General features: G+C 41.7%; 1 protein-coding gene across 3 annotated transcripts; it reads left to right on the forward strand.

The window, feature by feature from the left end:
• The first annotated feature begins 4046 nt into the window (after positions 1-4046).
• Positions 4047-9972, forward strand: DNAJB1 (DnaJ heat shock protein family (Hsp40) member B1). 3 transcript variants are annotated; one of them, XM_081321893.1, is made up of 3 exons: positions 4047-4163; positions 7959-8515; positions 8917-9970. In XM_081321893.1, the coding sequence occupies exons 2-3, from the start codon at positions 8045-8047 to the stop codon at positions 9145-9147; spliced, it is 702 nt and encodes a 233-aa protein (XP_081178019.1). In that variant the 5' UTR covers positions 4047-4163; positions 7959-8044; the 3' UTR covers positions 9148-9970. The 3 variants fall into 3 exon arrangements, with proteins under 3 accessions (XP_081178019.1, XP_081178021.1, XP_081178020.1); XM_081321895.1 differs by lacking the exon at positions 4047-4163 and adding an exon at positions 5913-6246 and having other exon boundaries at positions 8917-9972; XM_081321894.1 differs by lacking the exon at positions 4047-4163 and adding an exon at positions 6510-6586.
• The last annotated feature ends 1831 nt before the right edge of the window (positions 9973-11803 follow it).

Raw genomic sequence — 11803 nt, forward strand, 5'->3', positions numbered from 1 at the left:
CAGCAGCTGTTCTTGGAAACACTGCAGTTAAGAAAGAGAAGAGCAAAGAAAAGCACTTGGACAATTATTTTCTTTTTTTTTTTAAAGAAAATTTTCTTTAAATATATTAAATAATATATCTGGGTTTCTAGATTTTTATACTTCAAAACATTTTCCATGATCATGTATATTGATTTATTCAAATTACATTGCCTGGTGGGATAAATTCAACACTGGGTATTAATCCTTATAAGGTTAAACATAATTAAACATAAAATTAAACATAAGGTATTAATCCTTATAAGGTTAAACATAATTAAACATAAAATTAAACATAAGGTATTAATCCTTATAAGGTTGACTCAGCCTTCCATCCTTCCGAGGTAGGTAAAATGAGGACCCAGATTGTTGGGGGCAATTAAGCTGACTTTGTAATAATGCCGCTTGTGTGTGTGTGTGTGAAAGCCCTAATAAGCAGGCGTATACATAGAATGAAGGCTACTGCTAAGCTTGTAAGCCGCCCTGAGTCTTCGGAGAAGGGCGGGATATAAATGGAATTAAAATAAAAAATAAAAATAAAAAATATTCCTCCAAAGTATATGGAATTGGCTCTGTATATGATAACAGTTCCTAAGAAACTGTACACATCTTTATTCTTCTTTCTGGAAATTATATATAATTCCTTCTTTAGAACAATGATAGACTCAGCTACAGGTAGTCCTTGACTTAAAATCCAGCATTTAGCAACTGTTTGAAGTTACAATAGACATCAAAAAAGATACTTACAACTTAGATTCAAAGTTTTGATGGTTGCCCCCCCCCTTCCTGAAATCAAGTGATTGAATTTTGGGTGCTCAGCAAACACCCCACATTTATGGCCATTCACAATGCTCCATAGTCATTTGACCACAAGTTACAACATTTACTTCCAGTTTCTGGCAAAAAATACCCATTGCAAACAATGAGTTTGCTGAACAACCATAGCATTTACTTAAGGACCGTCATGTTGACTTTGCTTAATGACCAGCGCAAAAAGGTTGTAAAATCAAGGGCGGTTACATGATGACCCTTGCATGTAACACGACTTGCAGCCATCATGCCAGGCTCAATCACAGTTGTAAGTCGAAGATTACCTGTACAGGTAGTCCTCAACTTGCAACCACAATTGAGCCCAGAATCTATGTCGCTAAGTAAGAAATTTGTTAAGTGGGTTTTGACCCATTTTATGACTTTTCTTGCCACATTTGTTAAGTGAATCACTGCAGTTGTTAAATTAGTAACGCAGGTAAGTGAATCTGGCTTCCCCATTGACTTTACTTGTCAGAAGGTCGCAAAAGATGATCACATGACCCCGGGACACTGAAATGGTCATAAGTATGAGTCAGTTGTCAAGCACCCGAATATAAACCACGTGACCATGGGGATGCTGCAAAAGTCCTAAGTGTGAAAACTGGTCATAAGTCACTTTTTTCTACATTAAAAGACTGAATAACATTTTTTGAAGATTCAGAATTCTGATGACACATAGCTCACATATGCATTTTTCCTGAGATCCAGGTGAGGCAGTATTTTTTTATTTGGTTAGTTGTGATATCTTGTGTGCAGGAATTTAAGGCAGCTAACATAGTGTTCTATCCTTCTATTTTTTCCTTATGCTGGCAACAATTATAGCAACCTATCTCACAAAGAGATAGTTGGATTGTGAGTGACAAGCCTAAAAACCAATCACAGGCTTTCCTTCTGGGGTGTGAATTAAAATTTGAAATATTGCAATGTTACTCCCGCACCTTAACAGTTCAATACAATAGCTTGACTGTACTACGGGATGTGATGACAGACAACAAAGTGAAACTTGAACCAGACAAGATGGAAGTGCTATTATTGGACATATTACCCCTGGAAATGATAGCATTCAACATATTTTCAGTTTAAATTCATAGTTTTGGGATTGCTTCTAGATCCATTTAAATTATTAGAAATATAAGTGTTTTCCATGGCACAAAATCAACATTTCTGTATGGTACTGAGTATGGATATTTGACAGGTTGATCGATATCCCAAGATAGTATATCAAACATTTCCAAAAAAAATCATTACACTGTGGTTTTATAGATTTTTACAGTACTGGCATTTAAGCAATCACTTAATCCATATAACAGTTCCCTGCAGACAGGTTATTTCAGGAAATACTTGCCTTATGTTTCTTTTCCAGAAACTTGGCTTAAAGGACTTATTCTGCTACACTTAGAGCAGACATGTAAAACACAAGGCCCGGGGGCCGGATGCGGACCGCGAAGTGGTTTCATGGCCCGCGAAGCCATCCTGGAAACAGTAATGGAACGGCCCCCGCTGTCTTGGGCCCAACCCTGGCTGGCCAGGAGCCAATGTACAATTTTGTGGTGGTCATCTATGCTGAAATACATTCAGTCTTAGCTCCACAAGGCCATCTGAAAACAGCGAGGGATCGGCCCGTGCCGTGTCGGCACTGCCCCCTTGGCGCATGCTGGTGAGGTATTACCCTTTGTGAGGAATGAAGAAATGCACCATTGCCTGGAAGTGGCCAGCACATGGCCCTGCCTACTTCGGGCAGGCTAGGGGTTGGGCAGCGTTGTGCTTCTCTTCAGATTCATGCCACCCGGCTCAGCCTCTCAGCACTGTGAGGAGAGCACCCCGCTGCCTGCCAAAACCGGTGCAGGCTAGGGGCTGGGCAGCATTGCACAGTTAACATCGACTCTCACGCTGCTCATGGCATCCCCTCCCATAGAGCCCACCAAGCCGGATATGTGAAGTAGGCGAGGGCCATGTGCTGGCCATTTCCAGGCGATGGTGCATTTCTTCATTCCTCAAGAAGGATGACACTTCCCCAGCTGTGTTTCTTGCCTGTTTTTCTCCCTCCCTCATCTCAAATATTTTCCCACCACTCTGTTATTTGGAAGGAAGGAAGGAAAGGGAAGGTCTGAGGGAAGTCCTACCTTAGTCCTGCCCTGCTGCCCTTTCACCATCCCCTTGCACCCTCCTCCTGGCCTATGCTGGGGGGGGTCTCCCTATTGCTAAGGAAGCTTTGGATACAAAGCCAGGTCTCCTCACATGGAGAGGGAATGGGCCTCCCTCTTGATTTTGCCCTCGTACCCATCATGAGCAACCTGGCTAAGGAGAGCAAGCACAGCAACAGCAGCCTTGAGGAGGAGGTAAATGCAGCTGGGCACCCCCTTGGGGAAGGGGGGCTGGGCACCCCCTTGGGGAAGGGGGGCTGGGCTTAGTGCCATGGATGCTTGAGGGCTGGGCTAGGCATTTGACCTCCGCACCACCGTCCAGTCCCCCCCCCATGGTCTGAGAGGAACAGTGAGGCTCCTCCGGTGGACCATGCCTTGGCACTTCCCTGGTCCCATCTCCCTCTGCCAGAGACCCTCAGATCTGTCCCACTCCTGCCCAGGCCCCCATAGCCACCCTTGACACAAATGATGTAGAGCTGGCCATGCCCACCCAGTAGGCCATACGCACTCCAGCCACGTCCACCCAGTAGGCCACGCCCACCCTGGCCAAAACCCAGCCCCCCCCCCCGAGGGCAACTGCAATGCTGATGCGGCCCTCAATGAAATTGAGTTTGACACCCCTGACTTAGAGGGAAATGGAAATAACTGCTGCCATTATTTTTCCACTAACCTGTAATTATTTATTAAACTCAAACTTATATGTGGGACCCCTTTCTCCATTTGTTTCTGTGTGGTGTACTAAATCAGGCAAGGTAGGCTCATTTATTAAGCAGTACTAGGCAGACCCAGGAAGTGTTTGCCCTTCGGAATCTCACGCCCCCTTGGAGGTTTTTTGCAAATCCTTCAACAACTGTATGTTTCCTGGGAATGGCCCTATAGGTTAGGTGAGCCTCCACGACTACGACTAAGTTATTCTGTTAGTTTTACATTTTGTGTTCACCTGCAGTCACAACTGAAATATAGGCACCTATATAAATTAACATTATAAACAAAATATTACCTTGATACAGTTATTGTGTTAATATTGTTTTTCATTTCCTATTTGTCTTTGGCCCAGATAGGATTTCAGAGGTTTTAACAGAGGCACGAGGCAAGCAGAAATCAGATAATGGCAAATAACTTCAAAAATCTTGCCAAGAAAGATGCAGTGACTTGTCCAGGCAGCCTCCAGGAGTCAAAATTGACTTGAAGGTACAAAATAATATTAATAATGAGGCAGTTTTACTGCGTTTGTTTCTAGCAACTTGCTTTGGGATATGAAAAAGGCAGCAAGTGTATTTATGATTGCCAAGGAGGTACTTTCAAATACTTTTCAGGCTGCCTTAAATTTCAAAATAATTTAATTGCAGTGATATTTTGTGGGAATTAGGGATTTGCTTCTCTGCTTCAGGTAACAAATAACTGGCTTTTCATGTAAGATTGTAACTTGAATTTAGTTTTAGTTGCTAGCTGGCTGGAATATGTAAATCTGCAGATAGCATAGATTTGAACGTCCATATTGTTAAATACCCTCATCAGTGGTGTATTGAATCTTATAGTTACAACTGTTTTACAGATGTGGGTCACACCCATCATTAGTGATGAATTTTTTTTTAATCCCATTTATATCCCGCCTTTCGCGGAAGACTCAGGGCGGCTTACAATTTAAAGCACAAATCAATGTGCTTAGCAATAGCCTTCATTCTATGTATATGCCTGCTTATTAGGGATTTCGGGGGCCCCCGAAGCAGCATTATTACAAAGTCAGCTTAATTGCCCCCAACAATCTGGGTCCTCATTTTACCTACCTCGGAAGGATGGAAGGCTGAGTCAACCTTGAGCCTGGTGGGACTCGAACCTGCACTAATTTTGCAGGCAGCTGGTGTTACTTATGGTTAGCCATAAATGACATTTATTATAACAGCATTTTAAAACTGTTCTTGTGTATTTTGTACCATTGTCGTATAACCATCCAGTGGAGCTCATGATTTCCCAGTTGCTGCTCTCCGGAGGCGTTTTGATTTCCAACTTCCCCAATGCCCTCTCTAACGAAATTCCATTCATAGGGCACCAGACTGGGAGAAAATGGCATGACATAAGCGAAACTGCAGTGAAACGTGTCCGTTACGAGGTTCTCTGGATCTTGGCTGACTTGAGGCTTAAGAAAACGTCGGTTTCTGGGTGGAGTTGCTTCCTCTTGATCAGACATGTCAAACACAAGGCCCGGGGGGCCGGATGCGGCCCGCAAAGTGGTTTCATGCGGCCCCCAAAGCCATCCTGGAAACAGTGAGGGAACGGCCCCCACTGCCTTGGCCCTGGCCCAGAGACCCTCCTTCTGCCAGAGACCCTCAGATCTGTCCCACTCCTGCCCAGGCCCCCATAGGCACCCTTGATGTGAACGATGTAGAGCTGGCCACGCCCACCCAATAGGCCATACGCACTCTAGCCACGCCCACCCAATAGGCCACACCCACCCTGGCCACACCCACCCGGCCCCTTGAGGACAACCGCAATGCTGATGCGGCATAGGCCACACCCACCCTGGCCACACCCACCCGGCCCCTTGAGGACAACCGCAATGCTGATGCGGCCCTCAATGAAATTGAGTTTGACACCCTGCTCTTGATTAACTGAATAGCAATTGACCGGAGAGCTTCAATGTCTTCTGAAAAGGCTTTAATAGAAGAGCTCTCGTGCCAGCCTCCCGTGACGTCACCCGATTCGCCCCCGCCCGGAGACCAGCCCCCCCCCGCCTGTAGAATTCGGAAGGAAAACAACCGCTGACAGAAGAGCAATCGCTTATCTCCTTCGCTATTAAGTTAGAAGGCGGGCTCTCGGCAACCGTTACTTCCCCATGTGTGACGCAACGCCGCGCCTTCATTGGGGCAGCGTTCGAAAGCTTCGGCTGCCATTGGCGAAAGCAGGATGGAGAGGCGGGCTTTCGGGAGGGAATGTTGTGGCAGGCTCTGGAAGCTTCCTCCGCCCGCCATATAAACGTGGAAGGGGAAGCGCCTCCTAAATTCCAGCCCGAGCAGACGAGCGAGCGGGGTAGGCGGCCGGCTGCTGAGGGGGTTGCAACCGGCGATGGGGAAAAATTATTATCACATCCTGGGCCTGGCCCGCGGGGCTAGCGAAGACGACATTAAGAAGGCGTATCGCAAGCAGGCGCTGCGCTACCATCCTGACAAGAATAAGGACCCCGGAGCCGAGGAGCGATTCAAAGAAATCGCCGAGGCGTACGACGTCTTGAGCGACCCGAAAAAGCGCGAGATTTTCGACGGAAATCGAGTCTGCAATAAATTCGGGGGGGGGGGGAGGAAGAGAGTCTAGGACACGTAGTCGCTCATCCCAAGTTTTCGGGGACGAGGAATCTTAATTGGTTCAGAATTGGACTGTCTTAAATTGCCTTAGTGCAGCGTTTCCCAACCTTAGGAACTTGAAGATGCGTGGACTTCAACTCCCAGAATTCCCCAGCCAGCTATGCTGGGAGTTGAAGTCCACGCATCTTCAAGTTCCTAAGGTTGGGAAACGCTGCCTTAGTGTGCTGTCTTTGGTGTATGGTCTAAAAGGAAAATTGGAAGTCGCCTGGCTCACGGTGTAAATCGCAAGACGCAAGGAAAGAAAACAAATTACTGGTTGGTGGGCCAGGAAAGGAGAATTAAATCCCCCCCCGTTGAATTTTTTTTTCTCCCGGAAGCGAATGAAATTAGAAAGTGAAACTTTAAAATGAAACAACTGTACTCGGGCAGGGGGGGGACTTGAATAAATGTTTTTCAGCTTTGAAATATTTTATCTTTAAAATTGGCGTAAGCCAAAGAGTCTCCTCCCTCCTTCGGCTGTAGCTTCTCTTGACGTTAAAAATTTATACTCAGCTGTTTCCCTCGATTGCTAATAATCTTGTCCCCACTCTGAAAGAAAGCTGCTAACTTTCCAGTTTGCTATTATAATTGTCAGATCTAGCGTTTAGGTCCCATTAATAAATATTCTTTTCCCAGCGGCTGTGGAAAACGACCGTGTTTGGGACTAATTTCTCAAGGAGGGCAAAATTGTGAAGAACAAGAAAGTTCTTTTACTCTCCCTTCTGGAAACTGGCCAGATGAGTTGCCATCTTTGAATTGTTCTGATTGTATTAAGGTCACTCCTCAAAAATCCACCATTACTTTACAGGTTCTTCCTGTCTAGGAAGCTTACTTGGAGCCAAGTGAAAATGCTTTGTGTAGAAAAGTAAAAAATAATAATAATAAAATGCAGAATTTCTCCTATTTCTAATGATTTTATTTACACTAATAAAGATTGCTAAGTGTATACTTTCTGTCAGCTTTCTACCTTGTGGCAGGTATATTTGAAAGAACATCATTGCATACCTAGCATTTATAAAACAGCATTTAAAACATTCTTCCTATACAATTTGTACAGATTTGAGATAGCTTTTCAGTACTGGTTTCCATTGTCTTGCTTACTTATATTCATAGTAAATGCTCAGCAATTTTCCTCTGAAGAGTTGGTAAAATATCTATTCACTGCATATATTTGGGTTGCATGACAAGCTGTCTAAGATAGGTGGAGCCTTTCCTGCAATTTTCTAGTAGTAGCTAGAATATTCTAGCATATTCTTATGCTAGTGACCTTTCCAATATTTTATTTGTCCTGAATGTTTTTTTCCATAATTCTTAAAAGATACCTATTGCTTTATGCAGTTGAGGTAAAAATGAACAATAATTTCTGTTATATCTACAATAACATTCAGTTCAGGAGAGTGTTAGACTGAAACACTGAAAAAGGTTTTTTGCTGAATTTATATAGTTGAATCATGAACATGGTGAAAAAGGGAATTGTGAAAGAAAAATGGAGGTGAAAATTTAAGGCATTTCTAAGATTAGACCTATTTGACATTCTCAAAATAAAAATACTAAAAAGAAACTTTGAAATGGAGCACATATTGTAACATGAGACATCGGACATGAGTATTACTGGATGAAGTGTATTTTTATGTTTTCTATATTTCAGGATTAAAAGGCGGTGGTCCCAGTTGTAGTGGAGGAGGTCCCAATGGTACTTCATTCACTTACACCTTCCATGGAGATCCTCATGCCATGTTTGCAGAGTTCTTCGGTGGACGGAATCCTTTTGATAACTTTTTTGTTCAGCGGAATGGAGATGAGGACATGGATGTTGAGGATCCTTTTTCAAGTTTTCAAAACTTTGGTTTTACTCGTAGTCGTGGAGGACATGAAAACATCCGCAAGAAACAAGATCCTCCAATCATCCATGAGTTGAGGGTGTCATTGGAGGAAATTTACACAGGTTGCACCAAGAAAATGAAAATTTCACACAAGCGTCTCAATCCAGATGGGAAAAGCACACGTAGTGAGGATAAGATTTTAACAATAGAAGTAAAACGAGGATGGAAAGAAGGAACTAAGATCACATTCCCCAAAGAAGGAGACCAAACACCAAGCAACATTCCAGCTGATATTGTTTTTGTTCTAAAAGACAAGCCACACAACATTTTTAAGAGAGATGGGTCTGATATTGTATACCCAGCTAAGATCAGCCTCCGTGAGGTAAGTTAAAAAGCTAGATTTGTCATTTGAAAGATGAACTAAATAATAAAATGTCTGAATTACTGCATTTTGAAATAGATTAATGTTTGATTTGGATAATCCATATATAACTATAAGAATAGACTTGTTGCAACTTTAAATAGCCCCTAAGAGTATATACTCTCAAGACACTGGCAGCATTATGGAACACATTCTGGAAGCGTGCTTCATATTGCTATAGTAGCTTGAACAGGAACATTAAAGTATATTGGTATACATGTGGCATTCAGGTCTTTTTGGCATTTTCTCTTAGCATGAAATCCAACTGAAGCCATTGTCAAATGAATGAAAATGACATGTTACCTAGTTTTTCTCATTTATAAAAAAATGTACTGATTTATTTGATTTATTTTTACATACAGGCTTTGTGTGGCTGCACTGTGAATACACCAACATTAGATGGTAGAACCATACCAATGATATTCAAAGATGTTATTAAACCTGGCATGAAGCGAAGAATTCCTGGAGAAGGTCTTCCATTTCCCAAGAATCAAAATCAGCGAGGGGATCTTATTATCGAATTTGATGTAAGATTCCCAGACAGAATTCCACAGTCTTCCAAAAGCGTCCTAGAACAGATCTTGCCAATATAATAAGACTGGCACCAATTGGACTGCACTACCTCTAATATGGAGGATTACAGACTGGAATCAAGATTTCAGGGTCTGTTTTGGCAGTGGACATGAGAGTAACTTTATGCTACAAAATGTTTCAAAGAATCCATTGAAAAAAGAATATTGCACTGCTAACTGACTTTAGACCCAGATTCCCTTTGCTCATAGCATTTATAACCGGGACCATTTGCTGAAAGAAACAGGAAAACATCTCAAAAATTTGAATCTGGGTATGGCAACCAGTCATGATTTCTGCTTCATCTATTTGACAAGCCCTAGTCAGACCATGCCCATGCAGATTCTCATTAGAAAAAAATGAGACTAAAATCTAAACTGGACTTCAGAAGTAAACATCTTCAATCTCTTGTCTATGTTGTATTGTGTTGTCTTTGTCTTTTACATTATTTCCTGAAGAGGCATAGGCTATTTTTAGTAAGTATTCAGATTTCCAGCTTCTTTGATATTCCTATGGTACTCTTTAAATAGTACCAAATGCTGACATTCTGGAAAGAAGTTGTTCATATGGCCATAAAAGTTTGCCTCTTTCAAAAAGTTGAATAGGGCTTTTTCTAATAACAGGCAGCTCTTGAACGCATGCAAAAAAAAATACAGGAAACCATCTGATTTACAGATTTGCCAGATAATTTTTTTCTATACAGACATATTTATATGTCCTGCTAGAGGACTTAATCTAAAAGAACTGAATGTATCAAGTCTGTCAAATTTACAGTTGAAAATTTTAATAAAAAGACTTCGGAGTCTTGCTTATTGATATCTATGCTTAAAATATTTGTTTTGCACTTTTGCTCCTATGATTATTGAAAAATTGGTAAATGCCTAATTAAATCTGATGATTGCTGCAAATTGAAAAAATAGGAGATACTTAAATACACATGAGTTGTCACTGTTTTCTGTCATGGGAAAAAGACTAATTCTAAACCTTATTTTTCTTAAGGAAATTACTGAAAACCTTTTGTTTTCTTCAGATTAAATAATCAATGATAAGAAGAAATAATCTTTACTGTAATTAGAATATAGTTGTAGCTATCTAATGAATACAGATTTTGTGCTGCCAAGTATTTTGAACAGAAATTCCACCAGGCTCTTTGATCCTTCAGGAGGATTATTGCAGAAAAGTAATAGAGATGGTTAAGAAATCTAGTCAATTCTTCCAAAAATTTATATTGTTTCATATCCCCAATTAGATTATTGGTAATTTAACACTTGACTAGTTTGGGAAAAGGACACATTGTCATTCACAGACAGCTAGCATTCTAATGCTAATACTAAAAGTACACATTACTTATTTGTAAGGATTTAATAAATATAAATTCCAAAGTGTCATATTTAATAGCCATATCAAAGTAAAACCTTGTGCCTCTTCTTTAAGGTGGTATAAAGGTAAAGGTTCCCCCGCACATGCGTGCTAGTCATTTCCAACTCTAGGGCCGGTGCTCCTCCGTTTCAAAGCCGAAGAGCCAGCGCTTGTCCGAGGACGTCTCCGTGGTCATGTGGCCGGCATGACTATAGTCCCTATTTTTCTACTTGCATTTTTATGTGCTTTCGAACTGCTAGGTTGGCAGAAGCTGGGACAAGTAACGTGGCACTCGGGATTCGACCCACCAAACTGTCGACCTTCTGATCAACAAGCTCAGCATCCTAACCCACTGAGCCACTGTGTCCCTTTAAGGTGGTATACATGCTTTATATAACAAGGACTTTTTGGTATTTAATTGGTTTAATGACAGATTCTTGCTTTGAGAGAAATTGACAAATGTATGTTGGTCTTCTAGCTGTAGTATGTACAAGTTGATGAGTTCATCAAATTGGTGAAGTGCCAGTGTGCATGACATCCTCCTATTGCTACAGTGGAACCTGGGTGGAGGAGACTTGTGAAATATATTTCTCATAGCTTGGGGTGGGCCATAATCTTGTTGATAATATAACAATAGCCAGCTTTGTCTAGTGGTTAAGGCACCATGCTAAAGAGGGGGAGACCATGAATTATGGTCCCACCTTAGCCATGAAAGCTGATCTTTGGCCAGTCACTATTTCTTGGCCCAACTCGCCTCCCAGGGTGGTGGTTGTGGGGAAAATAAGATATGTTGGATATGTTTGCCGCCTTGAGTTATTTGTAAAAATAATAAAGTGACACAAAGTAGATAAAATAGAAATTTTTTAAAAAAATCTGCAAATGGCAATCATCTGACGACAGGACACTAAAATCGTCATGTGACTAGCCATTAAATTACTTTTTCAGCACTATCATAGCTTTAATTGCTAAACGGTGGTGGTTAAGCTAGATTGCCTATAGTAACTTATCTAAAATATGTCAGCTGTTTATTTGTGGGTGTACAATATTTCAGTAATAAATATCCTGTAAACAGGTCTTACCCAAAAGTCTTCTGCTGTCCCTGACTTCAGTGAGATACTGACCTGTCCAATGTGAGTTTGACTCCAGGTGACTGAACAGATCATGTAGTTCCTTAGCAACAGGGAATGATTTCCCACTGTTGTGTTTTTTGTTTTTTGGTCTAGCTTACAGACATGGTTTCCTGGTGGTCTTTTCTCAAAGTATAATTTTTGAGGGCTAGATTGGTGGGGATGTATGCATACATCCTAATGCTTCATAAAC

The sequence above is a fragment of the Vipera berus genome (genome assembly GCF_964194415.1).
Source record: "Vipera berus genome assembly, chromosome: 2".
Lineage (NCBI taxonomy): Eukaryota > Metazoa > Chordata > Lepidosauria > Squamata > Viperidae > Vipera > Vipera berus.